Source organism: Henckelia pumila, chromosome 2 (assembly GCF_033568475.1).
Source record: "Henckelia pumila isolate YLH828 chromosome 2, ASM3356847v2, whole genome shotgun sequence".
Taxonomy (NCBI): domain Eukaryota; kingdom Viridiplantae; phylum Streptophyta; class Magnoliopsida; order Lamiales; family Gesneriaceae; genus Henckelia; species Henckelia pumila.
Window position 1 is genome coordinate 140,202,989 of NC_133121.1, and position 26,837 is coordinate 140,229,825.

Consider the following 26,837-nt stretch of genomic DNA (forward strand, 5'->3'; position numbering starts at 1 on the left):
AATGTTTCATCTCATTTCCCCCATAACAATTGATTTCAAGTAAGGAGATATTGAATACCTATGAGCAAGCCTCTGGACAAGCAGTAAACTTTGGTAAGTCAGGAATCTTTTTCAGCAAAAATGTGACAGAAGGAGACAGAACCACATTGGCAAATATCCTTCGAGTCTATGAACCACTTCATACTGGAAGATATCTTGGTCTTCCATCATTGATCGGAAGTCGGAAAAGAGCTATTTTTCAGTATCTCAAGGATTGGATGTGGAAGAAAATTCAATCATGGCGGGGAAGGTGTTAGGTTATAAACTCATGAGGTGTCCATCTCAAAAGGCTTACCTATTGGGTGGGTTGCCTCAAGGGTTTATAACCAACTCTTTATTAGTTTAGTATTTCAATGTGAGATATTATAACAGAAGGCCACTTTCTCAGGCAGGTCGAGCAGTGCTCATCAAATCAGCGGCTCAAGCAATACCTTCATATTGTATGAGCACCTTCTTACTTCCGATCTCGCTTGCTGATGAATTACAAAGGATGCTAAATTCCTTCTGGCTGTAACTTCTATGAGGCCAATGAGGTCTCCGCCTCAGGGCCAGCCCTGGAAGGGGTCCAAAATAATTTTTTTAAAAAAATATTATATATATGTTGATTTAGTGGTCCATTGAATTAAAAAAATCTAATCCAATATTAATATTAAATAAAAAAACTAGTTTGAATATTTTATGTTATCTATACTATCTTATAAAGAATTAGAACATTAGAGTAACAACTTTTGGTGTTTTGGTGTAACATTATCCACTTTTCAGAAAATTTAAATTACTTAAGTATTTTTTAAATCCATATCTATACTTCTAAATTTGTAAATATTTATATCACTCATAATAAAAAAAATAGTGTTAAAATTTATAAATTTGAAAATAACGAAAAATTATCATATTTAAATAATTATTCTAACGGTACAAGCACGCAACACGTGCAGAGTGACACTAGTAATTGATTAAGTCTTATCTTTTTTTCAAGTTCGGTTTGAACAATTTAAATAATTTCAAAATACTTTTAGATTTATGTTAAATTTGAAGAAGTTAAAGAATGTGTCTTTAACTAGCTTGATGAAGTCTTGTATGGAGCTTTAACATTTAACGTTAAGACATTAATGGTGATGATTTGCGTTCGGAGTTGATGGTCATGAGATTATATTTAACAAATGTAAAAACAGCAACTGATTCGCTACAATGTTTGACAAAACTGAATGGTTTATTCCCAAATACTTATATTGCCTATAAGATTTTGTTAAACATATTAGTAACAGTTAATCAGCAAAAAAAAATTTCTCAAAGTTGAAGTTAATCAAGAATTATTTTCTGATCAGCAATGGCACATGATAGATTAAATGAGCTAGCTATGTTGTATATTTACAAAGAAATTATCCAAAAACTGGATTACACGGATTTGAAAATATTATCACCTCTAAAACAGCTAGACGGGTAGTATATAGTTATGTAATTATTACAAATATTTGTTGACTTTTTATTGATGTTATATATTATTTTTGGTGTATTAATTTATTGTTTATTGTATTTGTTATTTTCAAACTAAACTTTACAATTATTTGCCCAAATAATAGGGTCCACTTTGTTACTTTCGCCTCAGGCCCATCGGAACAGGTACGGCTCTGGTTGGAATGGAATAAAATGTGCGCTGGAAAAAAAATGGGTGGTCTGGGCTTCCGAGAATTCTCGAACTTCAACATAGCAATGCTTTGGGAAACAGGGCTGGAGATTGATCTCTGATCGTGATGCTCTTATTTGCAAAGGTTTTCAAAGCTAGATATTATCCACATGGAAATTTCCTAAATGCCACACTTGGGCATAATCCAAGTTATGTTTGGATTCACGAGTATTGCTAGCAAAAGAAATTCGTTGGAAAATTGGATACGGACGACACATCAAGGTATGGGACGACCCGTGGTTGAGAGATTCAAGCAATAAAAAGCTGGAATCATCGATTATCCCTGAGCTTTCGGATAATAAGAGTCAATGAGCTCATGGTGCCAGGCCAAAAAGAATGGGACATTGAACTTTTACATGAACTCTTCAATACCAGAGATATAACTCAGATTACAAGCATATATCACTGGACATCTCGAATCATGAAGATCGCATTATCTGGCATCACTCAGAAAATGGCTGTAATACGGTTAAAACAGGGTATCATCTTGCATGCTCAACTGGGCAAAGCACGGAAGTACAAATACAAAGAGATTGGAAAATGTTATGGGCACTAAAACTTCCACCAAAGGTAAAGATCTTCATCTGGAGACTTGTAAGAAATTGTCTACCATTAATCTCATGTCCTTTTGCACAAGAGTGCTGGCAGCATGCAAAATTACAAGGAAAAATAGAAGCTGGGGCACAAACGGCCGAATCGTTTTTGGAATTATTTTTTGCACTAATGGCAGAGATACGAATAGGGGGCTACGAGAGGGATAGGTTTTGCATGCTATTATGGAGTATAAAGTATTTGGCGACAACAAAACTGACAAAGTTTGGAGCAATAACAGTAAAAACTCGATCCAAACAAATAGATTTGCACAGGAGTATCTATGTGATTGGATGGGAGCATATTGGATGGGAGGAATCTAAAAAGCTATCGAAGATTCTTATCATTTGGTATTAAAGCTTAAGGTTCCATTGATTCAAGTAAGTCGTATCTTTCTATTTGTTCTTCTTATTTGTTCTTCGTTCTTCTTATCTGTTCTTCGTTTTTCTTATCCGTTCTTCATCATTCTTCGTTCTTCGTTATAATCTTTCCTTCGTCGAATTTATGTGTCGTTTCTTTCAAACTTGTTATCCAAGTCTCGCGTCTTGTGTTACAAGTTATAAATTAAAAAACAAAAAAATTCGAAAATTAAAAAAAAAAAAAAAAAAAAAGAGGATTTCGAAATTGGTGAGAAAAAAAAGGGGTGAAAAAAAAAAGAGGAAAGAAGAAACGAGAAAACTTGTGGCTAAATTTCTTGCAAGTAAAGGGCAAGATTTGAGGATAAATCTTTTTGAAGAAGATGAGTCTAAGCTATCGAAGATTCATATTGTTCCAATATTTCTCTCATAATTTGCCATCAAGATTAGTAGGATTGGGATCAATGACAATCAAGTTGGGGAGCAAGGAAGCCAAGTTGGAAAGCATGGAGTTCGTGGTGGAGTACTTAAATTTTATGAAGATTTTAGAGAGATCAAAATCCAATCTCCACCGTCCAAATTTATTTTAGGATGTTATGAAGCTACGGTTAAAATTTCAGCTTGATCCGACGGCTAGATTTTAAATTATTTTTGCAAGAATAATGCACAATTCGGACAGTTTCAGAGCCTAGGCTCCAGTTTCAAGCGCCTAGGCGCCGGTACGGGATTTACACACACTTGGCGTGTAGTGTGTGTTTTCGGATTTTTGAGTATTATTTTATTATTTTGAGTATTTTTGATTATTTTGAGTATTACAAGTCTACTAGGAAACTTTTAGATGATATCTTTTGATATCTTTTGCATTATTTTGCGTTATCTTTTATTATTTTATAGTTGTATTATAAATATAACATATACATTTATTATTGAATATACAATACAATAGATTGAAAATTATGGAAATTGATTTTTATCAATTATAATTCTTTCTAGAATTATGGCAAAGCTATGCTTTGTTTATCAAATCAAACTTATCAAAGTTTTCAACTTTGTGGCGTTTGTCGATTGATTATCCTCGTGGGTTGTCAGAAACAGGTTTTCTGAAGGTTCCGTTGTGATCAATTGTTTCCTTCGTGATTATCTGTTGCTAATTTCAAGTAAATTAGAGGTGGATATCCAAAAACTTACTTGTTCAAAAGATCGGGACAACATTATAGAATTTGTTTGTTATTGAATTGTGGGTACGATTTTAATATAGTCGTGTTTGCCTTTCATGCATCCAAGATTCTTATCAGGAGCCAAACAGATTATCAATGAGATTAACACCCATGAAAATGCATGTGTACCTGGTGGCATAAACCAGCACACTCATTTATCAAATGCAACATGGATGCTGCATTTTTTGGTGAGGAACAAAAGATTGGGATTGGATGCATATTGAGGGATGAGGAAGGCCGGGTAATAGGATGTAGGACTCGTATTTTTAATGGTGTTGTTGATGTGAAGGATGGAGAAGCAATGAGACTTCTTGAAACACTCTCATGGGTTCGAAGTTTGGGGTGGAAGAAGGTATGTTTTGAACTTTATGCGAAGGGAGTAGTGGACACAATCAACTCAGTGTATGTTGGCATCTCAGAATTTAGCCCTATATCGTGCACAAATGCAAAGATATAATCAGAAGTGAGCACGATTTCATAACAGTTTTTGCTCGGCGATAAGCGAACGAGTGTGCTCATGCATTAGCAAAAGTCTCTCATTCCTATGCTAGTCCCATGAATTGGAACGAGCCTCCGAATTTTATTTTTTCGCATTTGGATCAGATTTGTAATAATCTCAATCATTATTAATAGCGTCTTTTGTTTGGGTTTTAAAAAAAAAAAAAAAGGGATACAAATAGACCAATGCAAAACATGTGCTATAATAGTGCCACGGTTTATTTATCAATACAATTTCTCTAGTAAAAAACATACCTTTGGATGATAAAAAAATTAATGAACTGGATTACAATAAAATGTATGATTCTGGTTATCTTTAGTATTATGTTTGGAAATTTTTTATGATTCTTCCCAAAAATAAAAATAAACAAATAAATAAAACCTTCCATGATATTATTTCCTCATTGAAATTAAAAGTTAAAACAACTACTTCGTGGCGTAGTTCTACTCCACACAACAGGAAAACATATGAAAAATATCTCACATGTCACGTCCAATAACTCCCAATTTACAGTCTCAAATTTCGCCCAGCAGCCTTGATTCACATTTAGGACATATAATTCCAAGAAAATCCAATTTCAGTCTTGTACGCAAAGCCAACCTCCATTTCCATTACACACCATCGTTTTACAAAAGAAGAAACAGGCTGGTGTGTCTCGAAATCATTAAATGAAACTGCTTTGAGAAATTTAAACGCGATATGATGCATTTGTGTGCTATAAAGATAAATTAGTTGGTGGGATTAGAGATTCTTGAATTACCGGAATACTCGATGGCGGTTTCATTTGCTTCAGCTACGCCCGTATTCAGCGCCTCTTACAATGCCAGTAGCAGTAGTCTACACCACCAGTCTGTTTCATTGCCCTTCGTTTGTAAGACTATCACTTCACCAAAAAGAAGCAAACTTTTGAAAACTCCGATTCATGTAGCTTCTCCGGCAATCACTCCGGCTACAATACCGGAAGATGGCGCAGAAGATGCGGAACCTTTGATCGAGACGGCAGATTCTGAAGAGGTCTCGTCGTCGAAGTTTTCTTGGAGAGATCATTGGTATCCAGTTTCCCTTGTTGAAGATCTTGACCCTCGTTATCCCACACCATTTCAGCTCCTGAATCGAGATCTTGTTATCTGGTTTGATAAATCGGCTGCTCAGTGGGTTGCTTTTGATGATAAATGCCCCCACAGGCTTGCTCCCTTATCGGTGAATTTCTCTTCATTCTTTCTTCTCTTAATTTTTTGCAAGTTCTTGGAAACCTTTCCTCAAGATTCAATCTTTGTAGAGAAATCTTGTTAACCCTTGAAATTTGTTCCTTAATGCTCTGTTTCTTGGCCATAATTAATTGTCTTGATCTTGAATTTGTGTTCAAATGTATCGCAGGAGGGGAGGATTGATGAGAATGGGCACTTGCAGTGTTCGTATCACGGATGGTCGTTTGACGGGTGCGGCTCGTGTACTCGGATACCGCAGGCAGCTCCTGAAGGACCCGAGTCTCGTGCCGTTGAGTCTCCGAGGGCATGTGCCACCAGGTTTCCAACCATGGTTTCTCAGGGCCTTCTCTTTGTTTGGCCTAATGAGAATGACTGGGAGAGAGCTCAAGCCACGAAGCCTCCAATGTAAAAGTCTTTAAATTGGTGGTTTATCATTTAATACGTAACCTTGGAGAAATATTATATAGAGTATATGAACAATGTTTCCAGTTACCTTGATTGATTTGGTTTTTTAAGCAATATTTTTTGCTGGAATAAGAATATTAATGTTCTTCTGATTATGGGGAATTGTTTAGGTTGCCTGATGATTTTGATAAGCCCGAGTTTTCGTCGGTGACAATTCAACGCGATCTGTATTATAGCTATGATACTCTGATGGAAAATGTGTCTGACCCTTCACACATTGATTTTGCGCACCATAAGGTAACGTTGTTATATAGTTGAAAGAGTTCTCAATCATAATATAATTCTATAATGTTTTGTTGTTCTGTTGTTACAGCTTATGTGGATATTAACCATCTGTATAAATGTAGCTTATCTCTAAATATTATACAAGATCCAGAAATTTTTTTCTTTATATATTTTCAGGGTAAATCACATGATTAGTTAAAGCTGTAGAAGAATGAGTTGATGCAAGATTGATAAATCAAAACATAGAAAGGAATTTAGTTTCTAAGAAGTGTCTTTTTAAGTATTCGCTGGTGGAAATATTTCAAGTCTCGCAATTCAAAGTTCATGTTGGAATTATTTGGATTTGGATGTGATTCCTTGCATGGTTGGTTAGCGGAGCTAGATTATGTAACCAAATCTCAAGACATGAAGCAAGTTTGTTGAAAAAACGCGCAGTGAGCTATGTTGAACGAATAACAAGCTTCCTGCTTGAAATCAATACTGCATATATTTGATTTTTCTGAAATGGAGTTCAAATAGAAATGTATTTGCTACTGTCAACATCCATCCGGTTACTGCAGAATTTGTTTTGAGATTCCATGAGTTTAAATGTCCTGCCAAGACTCTATAAACAAGTCTTTTTAGTAGTCACTTAAAACAAATATGCATTGACAGGTTACAGGAAGAAGAGATCGAGCAAAGCCATTACCATTCAAAATGCAATCAACTGGACCATGGGGTTTTTCTGGTGCAAATGAGGGTAATCCAAGAATCAGCACTAAGTTTGTTGCGCCTTGCTACTATATAAATAAGTAAGTTTATCTGTGGCATATGGTACTTGTGTAAAACAACATGCAAATCACACCGCTGTATAATTGGCCCAGTGGCATTCCCCAAATCCATGGTTAAATAATAAGCTGCAAAAGTGTCACACAATTTTCAAGTGCTCTCCAGTATATTCTAGATTTTATTCCGGTATATGCGTTTAGCCTGGAGAGTTATTTTACTGTTAAATGTTTTGAATTAAATGAATAACAGATTTGATCATGGTCTAATATCCTTAGTTATTTGAGTGCCCGTGCTCTCTACTCCTTTTATCTATCAAACCCGGATTTTCCTAGTTTGTTGACGTCATTATCATATAAATTTTGGATGAGTAAGTAATTTAGTAAAAGATATCTGTTTCAAGTAGTAAATATATTATTTCAATTGTCAGCGGTGCTTCTTTCTCTTTATGTGTGTTGCCAGTGAATTACTGCAAATCAAAGGTCATATAATATAAGTTTAATCAAGTGTTCTAGTTTGTATGTTTATAAATAAATCTCTTGGCCATGTATTATTAAAGGTACACTAGCTGTGGAAAAAAGGCATCGTGAATAGTTAGTTATTCAGAATCGTTTTACCATTCTCTTATTTTACCATTCTGGTAATGTCAGAGTTGAGATAGATACCGAACTTCCGGTCCTAGGCGACCAAAAATGGGTCATATGGATTTGCTCCTTCAACGTTCCAATGGCACCAGGGAAGACTCGCTCAATTGTTTGCAGTGCCCGAAACTTTTTCCAGGTTACTATGCCAGGTCCCAAATGGTGGCAGGTAGGTCTCATCATCCTATGCCTTTTCTCATTTATCGGGAACAATTTTAAAAATAATTAATGAACTGATTTTGACGACAGGTGGTTCCTCGATGGCACGAGCATTGGACATCAAACAAAGTATATGATGGAGATATGATAGTGCTTCAAGGTCAAGAGAAGATCTTTCTTTCAAAGTCGAAGGATGGGGTGGGTGATGTCAACAAGGAGTACACAAAAATAACCTTCACCCCAACACAAGCGGATCGTTTTGTTTTGGCATTCAGGAATTGGCTGCGGCGACATGGCAACAGCCAGCCGGAGTGGTTTGGTGTCACCGATGATCTGCAGACATTACCTTCTATTACAATGTCCAAACGCCAGGTATTGGAATTCTTCAATCTATAACATGAATGTAGTAAACATTTGAATCCTACACCATTTGGCATCAAATAATAGTCGATATTGTATTTGTGCAGATGTTGGATAGATTTGAGCAGCACACTCTAAAGTGTTCTTCGTGTAGAAGTGCTCATTCTAGTTTCCAGACACTGCAGAAGTTCTTGATCGGTGCCGCTATTGTCTGCGCTGCGACAGCCGGGATTCCTCCGGACATGCAGATTCGTATTGCTTTGGGGGCTTTTTCGATTTTGAGTGCTGGTTTGGCCTATGCTGTAAATGAACTCCAAAAGAACTTTGTGTTTGTTGATTACGTACACGCTGACATTGATTGATTATTTTTTTTTTATATAAAAAAAAAGGTTCACCATAATCTAGTAAATGAGGTTTTAGGACCAAATCATTTGCATCTGATCAACAAAAACCACCATTAAAGAAAACTTCACAAAATCTAAGCACTCGTGAACTTGGTTCCTGTTTTAGGTTGTGTCGTGCTTCGGTATGTCACAGCTAATCGTGACGCAATAGGAATAGATGTTCGGTAAAATTAATTGCGTTCTTTGACATTCATGATCCCATTTTAATTATCAAAATTTCATGTGTTTGGACGGAAAGGATTCGGAATTTAGATTTGAAATGGGCTTCATATTGATATAGATTTGAAATACTTGGTTTCAAACTTTTAAATATTTAAATTTGACACGAGCACTATATTTAATTTATTTTGTTAATATTTGGACTTGCATCTAACTAACTTCAAAAGTTCATACGAGGATTGTCCAATTTCATATATAAAAAGAAGTAGGGCTGACAAAATTCTGAAAATTCCTGACTCTTCCCTATTCTCAACCCGTTCTCGTCCCGAATTTTTCTCGTCCCGAACTTTTTTCGACCCGAGTATCCTGACCCGATCAATTTCGGGATCGGGATCGGGATAGGGATAGGGATAGGCAAATCTATTCGACGGGATTCTCGACCCGACCCGAATATATTAATAATATTTTTCAATAATATTTTTAATTAAAGAATAAATTTTTTTATAATTTTATGTTTTAATATTAATGTTTTATAATTATCTACCATATAATTATTTTTTAATATTAACATTGAGTTATAAATTTTTATTTTGTTTTTATTATTATTATAAATAATTATATGTTTTTATTGTATTAATCAAGTAAATTTAGTTTATTTGTAATGTACTATGAAGATTTTTTAGTTTTTAATGGTTATATACAAAGAAATTTTAATTTATTTGGAATGTACTAAGAAATTTTTTGAGTTTTTTTATAAATTTTAAAAAAAATTCATAGAATTTTTTTAAAAAAATATTGTTCGGGATTACCCTCTCTCGATCAGACGGGATCCGAATGTTCGGGAAACTTCTCGGATGCGGGATCGCGAGAAAAAAAATATTTCAATTCTTATCGGGACGGGAATCGAGTAAGGGGGTTACGGGATGGGTTCCGACCCGATCCCACCCCTAAAAAGAAGCTCTATGAAACTCTAAAGAACTTTATTCAGCCGACGTGAGATATCTCGACACCCCTGACCTTAAATCACCCCTGACCTTAAATCAGCACCCCTGGCCTTAAATCAGCGACCGATCGATGGCCTTTGGTGATCATTTACACTCTTATGGAGTTGTTATTTGGTACAACATGGGTTTCGTCTATTGTTAATAGACCTTGGGCCTCAACTCATTTTGGGTTGTGGTTAGATCACCTTTCCTTGTGAGATTTGTGGCTGGTAAACTTGATGGGGTTATTACAGTTCTTGAGCTCTTTTCTCACTGTCACACGACCATTTAGTGTGTTTGGCGATTGGGTTAACCCTTTCTTTGAACCAGCCTTCCACTCGTTATGCGGTATTAGGTAGGGGTGGCAAAAATTCCCGAAATCCCAACCCTTCCCGAATCCCATCACATTTTCGTCCCGAAAAAATCTCTATCCGACATTTCCCGTCCCGATTAATATCGGGAGAGAGATCGGGAAAAAACCTTATCCCGACGTGATTCCCGACCCGTCCCGAAATAATATAGTAATATATTTTATTAATAAATTTATTAATATATGAGGTAAATATTATTATGTTTCAACACATTTAACAATTAATTATAGATTTAATTCGCATAATTTTTATTGTTGGAACGATCGAATCGTGAAATCATGAAATGACTTTTTATTTGTGTATTTTTTAAAAAAATAATTTAATAATTTAATTAATTCATATTTATAATTATCTAATTAGAACAAATATGTAGACCAAGAGATCAATTTGACTATCTATTTAACAAAATTTATTTATTAATTATATCTGAATATTTTATTAATAATTACTCGATGCACTTCTTTTTCTTACCAAAACCTTGAAGCATTATCCGGAATATATCCAAAATATTTTAATATTATATGTTTTAATTTGAATATTTATTTTTTATTAAAAATATAAGTTTCTAATTAGTATTTTTTATAAAATAATCACATTTTTTTGTTTTTATAACGAAATTTTGAATTTGAAAAAAAAATCGGGATTTCCTCTTCATACCCGACCGATACCAAATGTTCGGGATCCCGAATATTTGGGTCCCGAAATGTGTCGGGTACAGGATCGGGAGATAAAAAGTTTTTCGATTTTTACTTGAAATTTTGCACGTCCCCACGTGCAACCCCCTCCCCCTTTTTTTTGTTTTTTTTTTGCTTTTAAATTAATTAAATAATTAATTATATTTTGTAAAATTATTATTTATTTAGAGTCATTATGATAATTTTTTTTCAAAAATTTTAATTTTAGTTCTAATTTTCGAATTTGATGACCGGGCTAAAAAATTATTAACAAAACTACGGTTAAAAAAATTAAATTGATTGAATAATTTTTTTGATCAGATATATTTATAAAAAAAATTATTTAATCTAAATAAACATATTTTCGTTAAATTTATTTTATTTTTAAAATATAAATTTTATTTTTAACTTAAATTTGGGTAGAAAAATTATATATTTATTTTAATTTGTTTAAATTTGTAAATGTCTCTCAGTTCTGTGGATAAATTTAGAGGAGTTGATTCAAATTTATTTGAGACAAATTTATGCAAAAATGCTAATAAAAAAATTTCAACCCGAATTCGAGCCGAAAAAAAATCATATCAAAAATTGTAAACTCCAACCGACCCAAATATATCTGAATTAATCCTCTAGGTTTATCCATAGAACTAAAAAGACTTGCAGAGATCCAAACAAATTAAAATAAGTCAATAACTCCGCTAATCAATTTTTTAATATTACAATAAAATTTATATTAAAAATATGATATAAAATAAATTTATCTAAATATGTTTATTTAGGTTAACTAATTTTTCTGATCACAAAGTCCTCATATACAACATTTTCTTTTTTTTAGTTTTTAGTTTTTTTAAATAAATTATATAATTAATAATATTTTGTAAAACCATTATTTATTTATTATTGATATAATATTTTTTTTTATCAAACCTAGAGAATTAATTCGGATATATTCGGGTCGGTTGTAGTTTACAATTTTTGATATAATTTCTTTTCGACTCGAATTCGGGATGAAAATTTTTTTATTATCGTTTTTGCATAAATTTGTCTCAAATAAATTTGAATCAACTTCTCTAAATTTATCCACAGAACCGAGAGACATTTACAAATCCAAACAAATTAAAATAAATATATAACTTTGCTACCCAAATTTAAGTTAAAAATAGAATTTATATTTTAAAAATAAAATAAATTTAATGAAAATATGTTTATTTATATTAAATAATTTTTTTATAAATATATCTGATCAAAAAAATTATTTAATCAATTTAATTTTTTAACCGTAAATTTTTTGTTTTGTTTTCTTAACAATTTTTTAGCCCGATCATCAAATTCGAAAATTAGAACTAAAATTCAGATTTTTGAAAAAAAAAGCATAATGATACTAAATAAATAATAATTTTATAAAACATAATTAATTGTATAATTAATTTAAAAGCAAAAAAAACAAAAACAAAAAAAGGGGGGAGGGGGTTGCACATGGGGACATGCAAAAATTGCAAGTCCCCATGTGATTATGTTGGCAGCATCCGCTGCTGGCATGAGCGGACGCTGCAAATATTGTAGCCTGGGCGTGAGATATTAGCATGTGGTCTGGCTATATTCTATTCATCCGACAATGAAAAATTCAATACGTAACGATTAACCTAACTCTAAATATAATGGATGTCGACACTAAGTAAAGAGTAAAGACAATTTAATGCACAATGCCTACATAGTACATAATATATATCATTAATTGACAAAACCATTGTCGGAGCTAGTTTCGGCCCAATGTGGGATTTTGCCTACATTTGGCCAAAAAAAATAAAGAATATATATCTATATAAAAGTTACATAATTTATAAAATTTTATATACTATTATTACATGCTCAAATATCTATATTGGATCTAAAAAATAACAATTTTTTTCCTTTTATAATTTTTAGTTCGGAATTTTAGGCTCAAATTTTTACTTATAATTATTACCGAGGTATCAATCTATAACTTTTGTTACGATGTTTTCTCCTCACGAGTCACGAAATCATACGCTTTGATTAACAAACATTTCAGTTCATATTACTTACAATATTCACCTTCCACATTCTCTATAAATTCCAAAAATCTAGGTTTTGTTTTTTTTTCGGCTGTTAGTCAATCATTCAATTGTTTTAAAATTTTGTGTTCTTTTTGCTATCGAAAAAGAATTCATGCTTATTTTTCGAACGTAGAGCTTAAATTTTCTATCAAAAATTTTTATTGTGGGTTCAGTGCTCGCTATTCTTCATCATTTTTCTGCCATTTTAATATCAATTAACAGTTGCTACTAATTGTGTGTAGAATATGTTCAAACCTTAGAAAATATTATTTTTTGTTGTCAATTGATCAAGCGGTGCTCTTTTTTCTTTCTTTTTAATTAATTGTAGTATATTTTTGCCTACAATTGACCAAAATCTTGACTCTGTCCCTATGCACAACAATAAATTAACAATACAACTCACATGCCTCCAAATGTGTGTATGAATTGGTGAAATATGTAAGTAATGGAAGAATATTCAGAAATTCAATTCTCTCCGTCAACAACTTCTCGGGTCACTCTATACTTTTCCAGTACATTTTACTTGGATAACTTGGTTTACAAGACTAATGTGTTAATTTGATATTTTACCTCAGTGGCTACGGTTTCAGCTTCATTAAAAAAAATTAATACAACTCACGTACTAAGAAAAGAAACAAATTCGATCACTAATCACACTGGAACTCTTCTTTTTTTGGATATTCTCCTGTGGGCTTATACGTTTTGCACTGGACCAAACCTATTTTGGCCCAAATGTTGCATCCTCGACAGAATCCGGAATCCAGATAAGATGATGAGAAAACAGCCAACTCCACACTGAATTGCGCAAGAGTGTTTTCTGTCCATGGCGTCCACTAGTTTTTCTTGGGTTTCATCTTCGTGGCTGCAAAATTCAACCTTGACGAAGACTGTGAATGCCGATACGGCGAAAGTCTCCGACGGGGTTCCAGTTTTAAAGGTCGTGGCTCAGAAAAAAGCCAAGAAAGTTCGGAAGGTATGGGAATCCTTTGTCACGAAATGGGTTCCTTGAGATATCTTTAATCGTGTTCCTTTTTTTATCTTTGCATTTCTTTACAATTTGCATTTCCATTTTCAGGTGATATTGAAGGAGGATGTGACTAAGTTGGGGAAAAAGGGGGAGCTTTTGGATGTGAAAGCTGGGTATTTTAGGAACTTTCTGCTGCCCATGGGCATGGCGCAAATTGTTACGCCCGGCCTTATCAAGTAATTATCTTCCGTTGGTTATGATTAATATTAAGAGTAACCGTTGTTTCAAATTCTGTTCTTTTGGACTCATGTATTACTTTTTTAAATTGCATTATTGTGTTTGGTTATGTTTCTTTTGCTTCATTGCACTTAATGTTGGAGTTTCTTCGGTTAAAATTCTTGGCATGCTTTAACATGATTTCCTGCGGGAGAAGTGAAAGATCAGGGAGAAAAAGTGGAGGAGGCTGGTAGTATTTTTATGAAGAACAGTGGAAACGGATTGGCATCTATAATTGATAAGGTGGAGTCACTTTAAGAACCCAAATTTCATTCCTGTTTCAATCTCAATGTGAAAGAAGAGGATTTGGAGCTTGAATTTGAAAGCTCATTTGTTGGAACAAATCCGTCTGCAGAAACTTGATTTGATCCGAGCAAGAAGTCTCATTTGCTTGCTAACTCTTGATATAGCTTCATTCAGTTGCTTGTTGGTGTTGAAATTTTCATTTGTTTCACTGGTTCATTTTTGCTAGTTATTGTCTTCGTAGGTTAATGTGTATCTATGTGTGTTGTTAACTTCGACTATAAATTTGCAGCAATCTTCTTGTTATTTTCCAGCAATTCAACTATTCAAGTCTGAGAAAGTCTTATTGTTTTTCTTTCGGAGTTCTCCATTTTTTCACAGCAAGTCACTCTTAGATTTGATAAGAAATGGCATGTTGTGGTGTCAATAACACTGAACCAATCCTTGGAGGATCAGGCCTGCAATCTCTCTTTGTACTTGGATGTCATTTCATGTTTTCTGTTTCTTTGTAGGGAAATGAAGTTGGAAGACGAGAGAATTGAGGCCGAAAAGAAACGTGTAATGAACCTTGCATATCCTTAATCATGCTTTAATTATTTATCCAAGCCATGATCTGTTTCCTTGCTGCAATGTTAGTATTTTGATCACTAGCACAGCCAGAGTAATTTCACTTTCATGTTTCATTCACCGTGTAAAATGCCAACATATTGATGATGTCTCTAGTTCTTTTCTTGCAAAAATAGGTCACAAAGTCAATACTTTAATCCCATTTTTCATCAATTCAAACATACACGACTTAAAGGAGTCTTAGATTATTCTTTCGAGTAAGATTTTTCTCACGTACCTGCCAATCAGGTAAAAGAAGAGGCACAGCAGCTTGCTCGAATATTTGAAACTGTTGGAGCTTTCAAGGTTAAGCGCAAGGGTGGCAAAGGAAAACTAATATTCGGAAGGTAAGTTTGGTGCTTATAGTAAGTAGCACGATGCACTAAATCTCTTCCCATGATCGCTAACACATACCTGTTTTCATAGTGTTACTGCTCAAGATCTTGTTGATATAATTAAGGCACAGCTTCAGAGGTACTCACTCTATACCATTTCTATATCAACCATGTCAACATTCTTCATACAATATCGGTTCTCACGGTGCCTGTCCGTATTCGATCTTGATAGGGACGTGGACAAAAGAATTGTGTCACTTCCAGAGATCAGAGAAACTGGAGAATATATTGCAGAAATAAAGCTCCATCCTGAAGTTGTAGCTACAGTAAAACTGAACGTTTATGCTAATTAAGGGGGCGGTATTCCTCGCCATCTCCTCCTAACCTGGTTCACCGTGTATACAAGCCAAGAAAGTTGGTTCTCTGTTGGTCTTTCTTATATACGTTTGAGTTTTGTGTGCCTGGTATCATTTGATTTGGATTTCTTTTATTCATTTTTCAATTAATTATCTCCTCTCTTTATTTCCCTTTTCCTTGTAGTTTCATCTGATTTGGTTAAATTTGAGTATTAATATGGTTCTACTTCCGTTCGAATTTTTTTCATAATAGCCAAATCCAGCCACCACTTGTAGCCGATGTTGTAAATGTCGGGAGGTGGTGGTGGGGTGGTCAGCGACCACCTAGGCGATTGAAGGTTTTTAGCTATTTTTTTAAGGTAATTATATATAATCATGAAATGTAGCTAGAAATAGTCATAATTTTATGTAATATATATGTAATTAAATTAAATAATGATTATGCATAAAGAAAAGCTTCATATAATATAATACAATTTAGACAATTTAGACAAAGTGTAAATAAATATATAAATACAAACTAACAAGACAATTAAGGTGATGGTTGATAACGGCTGGAGGCTGGTGGTGGTTAATGGTGGATGACAATTGAAACAAAAAGTAAATACAAATTAGAGATGTTTTTATTATATGTAGGTTTTTTTAATTGATTGATTTTGGTTGGTTTTTAAAATTATTTAACTTTGATAGTTGACTGAAATTTTAAAATCATTGATCGAATGTTTGTCCGTCGGATAGCCTCACACCGACTTAAACAAAGGCGGAGCGGTCGAGGGTCGCCTCGACTGCCATTTAGAACAGTGCTCGTAGCTATGGCATAAATCTGGAGAGACATGAAACCGCGGTAAACATTAAAAAAAGTTGGGTAGACCTCTTTTGCTATGTTGGTGTTACTCGAATTTATTTGGGGAAACCTTTGAAAAAATTTTGAGAACCAAAAAAAAGATTGGAGTCGATTTTTTTTTATCAATACTTCATATTTTTTTAAAAAAACAATTCGATAATATTAGCCAAATTATTATGTAAATTCAGAAATAAACTATTTCATAACTAAATGGTAAGTTGGGCCAGCCATAAAACAATACAACTAACTTGATGGCAAATGGGTTGAATCATCCAAACAACATGGGCTTGATACCAGAATAAATGGGTTCGATGTCATGACCCGATTAAGCAAAACCAGGTTTAGCGGGTCAGCACCTTTTCGGGTCTGGAGCTCCAACGGCCCTTAATCTCCGGAGAAGTCCCTAAGACCTCCACACCTGCTACAGTTCACGTTTCCATGGACACCCGTTCCCCCTCCATGCGGGTTCTTGTCCGCCCCGCCTCCACCCCTCCCCGCCCACCTCAGCCACAGCCATCTCCCACTCCGCCGGACCCCCCTTCCACTTCCCCTCAGAAAGGCATCACCGTCGTAGGATTCGTCGGGAAATGCCACGAGGATGTGGCTCATCTGATCAACAAAATCATCGACTCCAACGTTTTCGGCTCCGGAAATTTGGACCGGTCTTTTCCACTTGAAGGCGGTGATAGCAACCCGGAGATAGATAAATGGTTTAGGAGCAGGAGATTAAGTTTCTATCGGAACAAGGGAATTTTGTACCTGCAGTTTTCGACGACTAGTTTCCCAGTGACTTCGGAAGGATTTTTTGAGACTCAGCCGGCGTCAGTCTCGGTTTTCGAGGACCATGAGTGCGGGGATCTTCAGGGTTTACTTTTTATGTTTTCTGTAAGTTCGGTTTTGCTTGTGGATTTCGATCATCACTGCTCGTCGAGTTTCAGTTTGGTTTATGTGGCCTTTCGAGTAGGATTCGACCGTGCAAGTACAGTTTGGAGTTCAAATATAACTGAAAATTAAATATTACTGGGATTTTTGCACTTGCAGAAATTTCCTGTTCGAATGCGCGCAATTTTTTGGGGATTCTAATTCCAAATATTATGGCATCCTAGCGCCGTGAAGTTAGCAGAAGTACTTTCAGCAAGATGTTTTAGTATGAAAACTGGCTATGCTGCATGTTTTTTTTCCTTCGTGAAATTAAGTTTTATATTGTTTTAAACTCCAAAAGGGAAGGGATTTGTTGAAGTTTGCTGCTGAAAGATTATCTACTAGTGATGAATTTGGTTTTGCTATTGATGTTTTTTATAAAGAAATGTGCTTAAGATAATGTATACTCCTTTTACGATTGAATTTGAAGTGGTGATTCATTCACACCATGAGATCATTCAAGATTATTTGCATAGCTTTGAAATTTACCTGATTAAATTTGGCTCAGAGTTCCTTAAATCTTAGTTTTATGTTGATGATTTTAAGGTTTCAGGATTTTGTGATAGGAAGATACCCCTTAGATGCTTTCTCCATGATGGATGCACTATCTTCTTTTTTTGGCAAAATATATTTTCCGGTTTTCCTCAAGGATATATTAAGCTTGAGTTTTTTACTCCCATGTAACTCTTCTAATAGATCATGTGTGTTCTTTAGTTGGAGGATGTGTCTTACTTTGTTCCTTGTCCTTTTATTTTTCTTGTTTTTGTAGTTTGTGGGGTATAAGTCTCGTCACTACATTCATAACTCTGTATATTGGGTTGGGTCAATTTCTTTTTAAATGTTATTATAATGTATATTGCTGAGGAGAACTTCCTTTTCCTTCTATTATTTCTCTGAAATCTTCAAAGTTAGTGAGTTATGTAATCTTTCCTTAGCATTTCAGGTCTGTCACATAATTATACTTATTGAAGAGGGGTCACGCTTTGATACTCAGTTGTTAAAAAAGTTTCGGCTTTTGCAAGCTGCTAAGCAATCAATTGCTGCATTTATAAGATCTCAAAATGAGCTACCTCAGACGTCTAGGTCACACTCTTCAGCTTCTTCAACAATGAATGCTTTTGGAACTTCAATTAACAATCCCTCCCCTGGTAAAAGTCGAGGTATTCTAAAGCGTAATGCTTCAGCGAGCACACTAATGTCAGGTCTAGGTTCTTATACCTCTCTGTTACCTGGTCAATGTACCCCGGTTGTGCTTTTTGTTTTTCTTGATGACTTCGATGATATTCAACACAGCAGCAAAATGGAAGAGCCTGCAGAAGACTCCTTGCTAAATTTACCTAGTTCGAGCAATTCGGCTAGACCCAGCCTGCCCATGAAAGGATCTAGTTCTGTTGTTGTACTTGCTCGACCTGCAAACAAATCTGAAGGTGGAGTCAGAAAGAAAATGCAATCGTCTCTTGAGGCACAAATTCGTTTCTCAATTAAAAAATGCCGTACACTTTCTGGTTCTGAAAGCAGTCATACTGGGTCAAGGAGGGGGGAGATTTTTTGTTCGTCTCCTCTATTTTCTGTTGATTCATCAAAGGCTGTTGCACTTGTTGATTTTGGTTCAATCCGCAGTGGTGAATCTCTTGAGTTTGCTATTGGCCTGGTTGAAGACGTACTAGAGGGGAAAGAAACATCAGATTCTCTTCTTCTTGAAAACCATAAACAATATGCTAACAAAGATGATATTCTCTCCTTGAAGGAGTTCATCCATAGGCAGTGTGAGCTCCTAAGAGGGAGAGGCATTTCGGTTGCTAGCACCAACACTGGCTCTTCTGCTGGCGGTGGCATGGTTGCTGTTGCAGCAGCTGCAGCAGCAGCTGCAGCTGCTTCTGGAAAGACAATAAATGTTCCTGAGCTCCCTAGTTTAGAGATCTGGTTGTCTTCTTCTCTGCTTATTCTTCGTGGAATAACTTCTGCCAAACGATCTCGCGGGTGTGAAACTGAGATCAACAGAACTGATGAACAGGATGCAAGTTCATCTGACCCATTAGAATCTGCAGTATCTCATCTAGAGGGTGTTACTGCACTGAACTCTAGATTTTCCAATATTTGGTGCCAAAAAGCCTTTCCGGTTGCCAAGAAAGTTTATTTAGATGAATTACCTCATTGTTATCCAAGTTCTCAGCATGAGGACCATCTAAAGAATGCTTTGGTTGCCTTCTCCTTGATGGCAAAGGGACCTGCTGTGCGTCTGTATATGGATAAATTGAAGGATGAATGCACATCTATGTGGACTTGTGGAAGGCAACTATGTGATGCTGTGAGTCTGACAGGAAAACCTTGTATGCATCAAAGACATGATCAAAAAATCCTTTCGACTGATGTAAGTAAGCCTCATTCCAGTGGATTTGTTTACCTTCATGCATGTGCATGTGGCCGTTCTAGGCAACTCCGGCCAGATCCCTTTGATTATGAAACCGCGAATGTTACGTACAATTTTCTTGCTGATTGCGACAAGCTTTTTCCCGCTGTCCAGCTTCCAGAACAAAGCATGAAAGGACCCATTAAACCCGCATCATGGAATTTAATCCGAATTGGAAGTGCCAGGTATTATGACCCTTCAAAAGGTTTACTTCAGAGTGGCTTCCGTGCCACACAAAAGTTTCTCTTCAGGTGGACTATATTCCATGAGAAGCTAATAGAAGAAAATTGTATAATGTTGAAAGACTTTCAGAAAGTTTCCTTAGATACAAACATCAAAGTTGAAACTGGTACACCGGGAGAGACTAAGACATTTGATGGTGCTCTGTCCCTGTTGAGTGCTGATCCAAAACAAAATAAATCAGGAATACAAATAGGGCTCTCTTCAGACATGATGGATATGGGAAGTAGGAATACTGTTGTTGGATTCAACTTTACAATGAAAAAACCATTTTCAGAAGTTGTTTCGGGATCAGCTGCTGCTCGATCTGGATTTCCTCCACTGTTTTCTAGAAAGCAACCTATTCCGGATGCCAATAAAGTCGTTCGGAAACATGATTCTGGATATAGGGGTCTGGAGAATATTGGTGAAAGTTTTTATAATGTTGAACTACCAATTTCTGAAGATATTGATTCAGTTGATAAAAAACTGAACTTCAGTGGGATTGCTTCAGGTGGCCAGAAATACGGTCCCTTTTCACATGTTGACAGCAGTGATGGGCAGATTAGAAGTTCCAGTTCTGTGGGTCATGTTATGGCATACGTTGGATTTGAGCACGAGTGTCCCCATGGCCACCGATTTATTCTAACTCCAGATCATCTTAGTGAGCTTATTTCATCATGCGCTGGGCAAGAAGAGAATGTTGTCCTATCTTCGATGGGAAAATCAGGACAAAAACAAGAGCCTGCAAAACTTGGTAAAATTTTTGGCCATGGTAAAACCCGACGGCAGACGAATGGCATAATTATTGGTGGTGGTAGTGGTGGTAAAGCAAAAAACCTAGAGAAGTCTCGAGAGCAAGTAGCTAATGGGAACAAATATGCTAGTAAAGTTATGCAATCAACGAAGCCGAACAAGGAACCGTTCATCAATGGGACGAATGTTATGAAAGATCTCGATACTTTTGTGCAATCGACTTCTGTAGATGGTGATTGTGCCTTCTCCTTGATAAATAGAAGTTTGCCCATCTATATGAACTGCCCATATTGTAGGGACTCCGTGACCCAGACTGATGCTTCAAATATTAAATTTGCTAGCACCATTTCACAATTGCAAAGGATATTTGTGGTATGAATCTTTCTTCTATTACATTATCGGGATTATGTTAGTGAAATTATGATCAACAAGATTCATCTGACATCTTTTTTTTTGCCCATTTCACCTTGCTTGGAAATCATAAAAAAATTTACATCTTTTTTGTCCAATCACTTGATGAACTACATGTTGACTGTTTCAATGTCTTTTTTGAAAAGGTTCATTATAATTCTGTATTAGCAATGTAAAACCTGCCAACTGGTGGTGTTTTTGTTTCTTCAGTGTTACCCTCACCTAGTTCTCCCTCTTGGAAATAATTACAAGTCTAGTAATTTTGGTTTTTAACTGATGACTATGAGCAGATGAGGTAGATTTCAAAGCAAGTACAACCAAGAATTTTTGGTGGTTCAACTTTATACCACTAAGCATTTTCTCATACTTGATTCTTTTAGGATTTTCTGTGCCTGGTATCTGTGCTGCTTTTCCTTTCCTTTCCTTTGTTTTTCCTCATCATTTAAGACCGGTGACAGTAGATGTCATTTATGCACACATTTTGTATCTAATTTATAATGTTACGTTTTTGCGAACAATTGTATGTATTTTGGTTATTTTAAAACAAGATAAATAGATACTTCTCATAAAACCTGAATGTGAACTTTTAGAGCCCGACGAATAATACTCAAATTCTAAATATTTTCACTTTAATTCAGCGGTTTCAAATATGGTTTTATGTATATACATGTATATTCTTATGGTTGGCTTGAAGGTGTACTGATTATTTTTTATGAACAGGTGACACCTTCCTTTCCTGTCCTTTTGGCGGTAAACCCAACTATACAATTTGAGGTATGAACAAGTTTATGAATAGGAACTTATTGTTAATAATTTGTACACGGTTGTTAAAAAAAGCAGAAAAATCTGTATGCAATGCACGAATTACCGATGTTTTTTTGGTAATGTCATGTGACTGTGAACTCATATTTAAGCAGAGGAAAGTGATAGACAAGAAGTTAAAAGCATAAGATATTGAATTTTGTTGCTCCTTCGGCCAAAATAAGTCTTTTTTTTTTTTGTGTGTGGTTAAGGTACCATTGTGAAATACTTGTATTTCATGAATAACTTTCAAAATTCTCACTTAGGCAACCTTTTTTGTGTATCATTCATAACCTAACTAACAGAAACCTTTTCTAGGAATCCATATAAAACTAAGGTGACCTGTGTCTTCTTTTGATTTTGCTTCCCTTTTTGCTATTAGATGACAGAAACAAGATCAACCAGTTTGTTGCCTGATCTTTAAAAATGAATCATACCATTCCGAAATATAAATGCGTACTAATTCGTGGAAGTGTGATTTTTTTATTTGTAATTTTAATAACTCTGTTTAATGTTCTTACCCCCTTAGTTTCTCACATAGTGACTGATGAATAAATTTTGCTTCTGTCGCATATAAGTTGAAGTGTATTAAAGATTTATGGAATAAATATGCTGAACTGTGTCATTGTGTGAGCTCTATGTAAGCATTGAGTTCGGAGTCACATTTGCACTCCTTCCAGGAAGTTGGAATTCCTCCACTGAAAATTTGGATGCTGTGATTTTGTGCTTGACCTATTTGTCTAAACTGCAGGTGTCATGTCTACCTTCTTCTGTTCCTGACCGAGACCAAAAACTACAGTTTAGTTTGGGTTGTCCAGTGATTTTGCCGCCAGATAGCTTTCTCTCTTTAAGGCTTCCATTTGTTTATGGGTTGGAACTGGAGGATGGAATTTTACATTCTCTTAAGCCTTCTGAAGATCAACCAGAACTCACAGCCTGGATCACAAAAGGAACCACATTGCAGGTTGTGTCGAATAAAAAATCTTGATTTGGGATTAGTGATATAATTGAAGTGGAAGTTCTGCCTATATCTTTGAAAGTTGCTACTTTCAAGTCTCACGAGGCTTCAGCAGCGAAGAATTCCCATGAGCCTAAGGTACATTCCTCTTATATTTGAGTATGGATTCATGCATGTGGCGATTCTGAGAAGCCTTATATTAAGTGTTGAAATCTTTTTGCTGTTTTCCAGATTGACACTTTGCTCTTCTACCTTCACTTTTTCTACTTCATATTTCTTGTAAACAGACTGGGATATTCAAATAGTCAAGTCATTACGAGATCGCTCAAGTATTTTACATAGAAGTGTATGTTTTGTGCATTACCAAGTAATTAAAAATTATTTGAAGGAGTTGAAAGATGCTGAGTTGTCACTATATGCATAAGGTTCCTGTGTTTGATCAAATGAATCTACATGGTTATTGAGTGGGTGGAGGAAGTGATTCTTTCTACCTGATTTGCTTTGCGTTTTCCCAATGGAAAAGCTGGGGGCTTTACCACTTCCATGTTTTTTCATCTCGATTTAGCTGAATTTTATTTACTGTTTCTTACGTCTTTTAAGACTTCTTTCAGCTGAAACTTAGTGAACTTTGATGAGGCAACTAAGATTGTAAAATTTGCTGTCTTGAAATAACTGTTTACTCACCTCTTGTTTAATGAAGTTATCGAACTCTCTTGGAGTCGCAACAAAGATTATTAGTAGCATCCTTGGCTAAAGCATTCTAAAGTGCTAGTATTAGTGATGTAGGAGTATTCAAAGAATTTTGTGCGAGTCATTGAATTAGGAAGTGCTAGAATCACGGAACCCCATGTGGTGGTTAACATTTACCCAGACAATGCACACACCGTCTATTGCTCATTGGGGTGATTTTGTTCTGTGAGTTGACTTCTATCATCACTATATCGAGATTAATACATGGTTAATCTTATAGATTGGTCATATTGGGGCGCACAGATTCTGAAAAATGATATTTCAGATCACGGTGCATTCCCCTGTATGGTGAAACCACGAATTCCAGAACGCTGAAACTTCTCAAACTAGGTGCTTTCGAATAGATAGTAGCTCTGCACATTTAGGACTTCCCTGATTGATTAAAGACCATGTAATAGTGGCTGCTTGCTTTGATTTACTCGGCGAGAAAGCATAGTATTAGTTTCTCATTCCATTTCTTATTTGAAAAGAACTGTTGATGGTCTCTTATTTTACTATCATTTGATTTGTATGTTTATGGTCTCGCTAAACCTCCATGGCTTTCAGGACTCGTCATCAAGATTCTTTTGATGGGCTGCTGGGATGGAGTTCATCATATTTTGACATGATGTCAAGTAGCACACCATCTGTAAAACTCTTTCCATCCTGCTTATCACAAAACGCTGCTGGTACTTACCGAATGAACATGCTGTTCCCAAGAACAATTTTTTGGAAAAGCAGCAACAATTGAAGCATCAATTTGGATTCAGGTCTCTCTGTTGATTCCTTTGATTCCAGAAAGTCGAGCTATACCTAATATGTTCAGTATCCCAGCATACTTTTCGTGCTGGAAAGTTTTATGGCCCTGTTTAATTTCTCTCTGGAATTTGTACGCCCGTCGCCTCTCATTTTCACCTATCATCCATGAAATTGGAACAATGTTTTTCTTTCTTCTTTTCGTTTCAGACATTTTCATTTTTATAATATGGCGACATATATCCGAAACTTTGATAATTATCCATGAATTCTGAATCTGCCTTTCGTTGACGGGTGACGATGAATTTGTTATCAGACGGTTTTGGTGATTATGAGGTTTGCAGGTTAAATATGCTGCCAGTGCTAATTCTGAAACTATAAAGCATCGATGTATGTGTGTGGGTGTGTGTATATATAGGAAATTTGTCACTTGTAAGTTGTAGCCAATATGCACATTGTCTTATTGTCGGCTGTATGCCTGTGTCATGTATGTATGAGATGTTTAATTAATTACTTGAAGTCTAAATAAATCATCTGTTGTATATACAACAAAGATATTGGTAAATAGCAAATGAAATATAAGAAAAAATTTAAAGTGGATTAAGAGTATCCAACGTGGATCAATTTAGCAGTGTCCATGGACGAGGCAAACATGCAAATGTGTGCGGAAGTTGAATTCAACACTAGGTGGGTCCATTCACAAAATTTCGAATGAAAATCTCATAAACGTTTTTTACAACCAATTTTAAACACTATCTAAACACTGACATTTAGATGTATGGTTTAGATAATAATACCTAAAGATTGCTTAAAATTCTCCTCGAAACATATTGAACCAGAGTATTGTTGGGATATGTTTGGTTCAATTAGATTATTGAATGATTAGTATATAAATGGTGAAAAGAATTATTGATGTAGAAATATAATATATGGTGATAAAAAAAATTACGTTTTGTATTATTTTTTTTGTGAGAGATAAATTGACACCTTTAGTAATTTTAGATCAAATTACCTTTCATTCATACTAAATTATTAAATTTACAAGTGAGAGGAGGTATTATTAGGTGTATTTGGTGTACAACAAAGGATAAAGTTGGAAATAAGAAAATTTTCAGTAGATTTAACATGTATTGTTCAATATTCACCTTTAGATGTACGGTTTGAATAATTATACCTAAAAATAAATTTAAATTCTCCATGAAACATATTAAGTTCTGGGTTAGTTAACGTGTTGGTGGGAAGAGAAATTCGTCCATCATCGGATCATGTAGCATAATTTCATCGTTCGATGATAAAGAACTCATGTATGCCATGAAAAATATTGAAGTTTGTGTGAGACAGATTGTGTAAACAAATGGGAGTATATGTAAATGAAAAGAAAATGAGTGCATCTAAAAAAAATGAAAAAAAAAAAAAAAAAAAAGAAAATGAGTGTATTTATAAAAAAATTTATGAATTTTGAAAATTATAGCCGTTGGTATTTTTATTTTATTATTCATTTTTTTGCTTTATTTTATTATTTATTTGATTTATATTTAATTAAAATTATTTTTAAAAATTAAAACAAAAGTTGAGATGAACGAACCGTTGATTTTTTTAAAAAAAAAAGAATATTGGTGGACTTCACCGCGCGAAAGGTCTTCACATGGGGCCCACCACTTCATCACAAGCAAAAGACTTCCGTGTGCAATATACACGCCTCTTGGAGGGGCTAGTAAACAAAACGGCACGTCTTCCTCATCCATTGGGCAAGCTGTAAGTAATCTCAAGTACTATTTAAATATTTACATTTAGATTTACGGTTTAGATAATAATACCTAAAGATGGCTTACAATTCTCCCCAAAACATATTGAACCAAAGTATTGTTAGGTTCCGTTGGGTTCGTATTGATGATGTTATTGAATGATTAGTACATAAATGATAAAAAGAATTGTTGATATAGAAATGTAATGTAGGGTGATAAAAAAATATTACGTTTAATATGATTTTTATGTGTGAGATAAATTAAGACTTGTATTAACTTTAGACAATTAGACCAAATTACCTTTATTCATAATAAAATTACAACCCTAACCCGGTGAGAGAATGTATATTGGGCTATATGTGGATGTACGGAGAGAAAAAGTTGGAAATAAAACATTTTTAGTGAATTTCACAATGATTAAATATTCATATTTGTTTGTTCGGTTTGGACAATAATATCTAAAAATAGCTTAAAATTCTCTCCCAAAGCATATTGAACCAAAATACTGCTAAGATATTAATATCTAATGGTAACTTGAAAATATATTAATATCTAATGGTAACTTGAAAAGATATTAATACCTAGTGGTAACTTGAAATTCTCCCCGTACGTCGTAACACAACACATTG

At 34.9% G+C, this 26,837-nt stretch overlaps 3 protein-coding genes across 4 annotated transcripts; all 3 read left to right on the top strand.

Moving 5' to 3' along the window:
- Positions 1–4,915: 4,915 nt before the first annotated feature.
- LOC140881822 (pheophorbide a oxygenase, chloroplastic) lies at positions 4,916–8,609 on the top strand. The gene is made up of 7 exons (XM_073287420.1): positions 4,916–5,586; positions 5,764–5,999; positions 6,170–6,296; positions 6,939–7,075; positions 7,700–7,859; positions 7,940–8,221; positions 8,317–8,609. The coding sequence occupies exons 1-7, from the start codon at positions 5,158–5,160 to the stop codon at positions 8,569–8,571; spliced, it is 1,626 nt and encodes a 541-aa protein (XP_073143521.1). The 5' UTR covers positions 4,916–5,157; the 3' UTR covers positions 8,572–8,609.
- A 5,051-nt stretch (positions 8,610–13,660) lies between these two features.
- Positions 13,661–15,888, top strand: LOC140883594 (large ribosomal subunit protein bL9c). The gene is made up of 6 exons (XM_073290133.1): positions 13,661–13,848; positions 13,951–14,078; positions 14,874–14,919; positions 15,217–15,314; positions 15,394–15,441; positions 15,535–15,888. Exons 1-6 carry the CDS (start codon positions 13,699–13,701, stop codon positions 15,653–15,655), a joined length of 591 nt encoding a protein of 196 aa, XP_073146234.1. The 5' UTR covers positions 13,661–13,698; the 3' UTR covers positions 15,656–15,888.
- A 1,020-nt stretch (positions 15,889–16,908) lies between these two features.
- LOC140882438 (uncharacterized) lies at positions 16,909–24,962 on the top strand. Of its 2 annotated transcripts, none has more exons than XM_073288436.1 (5): positions 16,909–17,387; positions 18,367–21,180; positions 21,940–21,993; positions 22,772–23,116; positions 24,275–24,962. In XM_073288436.1, the coding sequence occupies exons 1-4, from the start codon at positions 16,941–16,943 to the stop codon at positions 23,006–23,008; spliced, it is 3,552 nt and encodes a 1,183-aa protein (XP_073144537.1). In that variant the 5' UTR covers positions 16,909–16,940; the 3' UTR covers positions 23,009–23,116; positions 24,275–24,962. The 2 variants fall into 2 exon arrangements, with proteins under 2 accessions (XP_073144537.1, XP_073144538.1); XM_073288437.1 differs by having other exon boundaries at positions 17,247–17,387; positions 18,359–21,180; positions 24,275–24,961.
- The last annotated feature ends 1,875 nt before the right edge of the window (positions 24,963–26,837 follow it).